The 749-nt window shown below is 62.6% G+C and overlaps 1 protein-coding gene across 1 annotated transcript in view; it reads right to left on the minus strand.

Moving 5' to 3' along the window:
- Positions 1 to 53: 53 nt before the first annotated feature.
- RFC5 (replication factor C (activator 1) 5, 36.5kDa) overlaps positions 54 to 749 on the minus strand; it is a gene marked incomplete at both ends in the record, with an annotated part of 1,056 nt that continues 360 nt past the window's right edge. Inside the window, 3 exons of the mRNA XM_010160163.1 lie at positions 54 to 128; positions 308 to 440; positions 556 to 637. Of these exons, the coding sequence (XP_010158465.1) occupies positions 54 to 128; positions 308 to 440; positions 556 to 637 (290 nt within the window). The remainder of the gene's footprint in view (positions 129 to 307; positions 441 to 555; positions 638 to 749) is intronic.

The following is a 749-nucleotide window of genomic DNA, read 5'->3' on the forward strand; positions in this document are numbered from 1 at the left end:
CGGAGGGGATGGTTGGCCCCCTCCCAGGAGCCGGCCCCGGGAGCCCCCCCTACCTCTGTGCACAAAGAGGTGGATCTCGGTGAGGATGTCCTGCAGGGCCAAGCCCTTCAGCGTCTTCAGCTCCAAAAAAAAAAGAGCGAGTGAAGGGCTTTCTTCCAAACCTTTCCCTGTGAGATCCCACTCCTCACCCCCACAACGACCCCCAGGACCCTCCCCAGCGAGCAGCACCCACCCCAGGGGGAGCAGGAGGTCAGAGGCCGGGGAGCCCTGGCAAAGAGAAGGATTTATAGCAGCGGAGGGCAAAGGATACTGCGGTAGGCGGTGGAAAAGTCCTGGTTCAGCATCCAGTCGAGGATGTTGGCAATGTCCGACTTGAGGGGGTGTCCCGTGCAGGTGTAGACGTTCTCCTCCGTCACCTTCCCGAAGGCCATGGTGGTGCTCTGAGGAGGAGGAGGGTGGAGAAAGGATGAAGAGCTCAGCCCTTCCTGCACCAACCCCTCCAGGGCCGCTGCCTGCTGCCGGCTCACGGGAGGGGAGAGCGGCCACGGCCCGCACCTGCAAGATATTGAGGGCTCTGCGCATGTCACCGCTCGAGAGCGTCACCAGAGCCTTCATCCCATCCTCGGTCACATCCACCCTGGAAAACAAGACCTGTGGCTGCAAAGGGCGCGGCCGGAGGGAAATACAACCGTGGAAAACCAAACCCGCGTCGGGAAAGAATGGGGGCACGGTGGGCGCTGCCGCCACCC

Source organism: Eurypyga helias, unplaced genomic scaffold, assembly GCF_000690775.1.
Source record: "Eurypyga helias isolate BGI_N326 unplaced genomic scaffold, ASM69077v1 scaffold20040, whole genome shotgun sequence".
Taxonomy (NCBI): Eukaryota; Metazoa; Chordata; class Aves; order Eurypygiformes; family Eurypygidae; genus Eurypyga; species Eurypyga helias.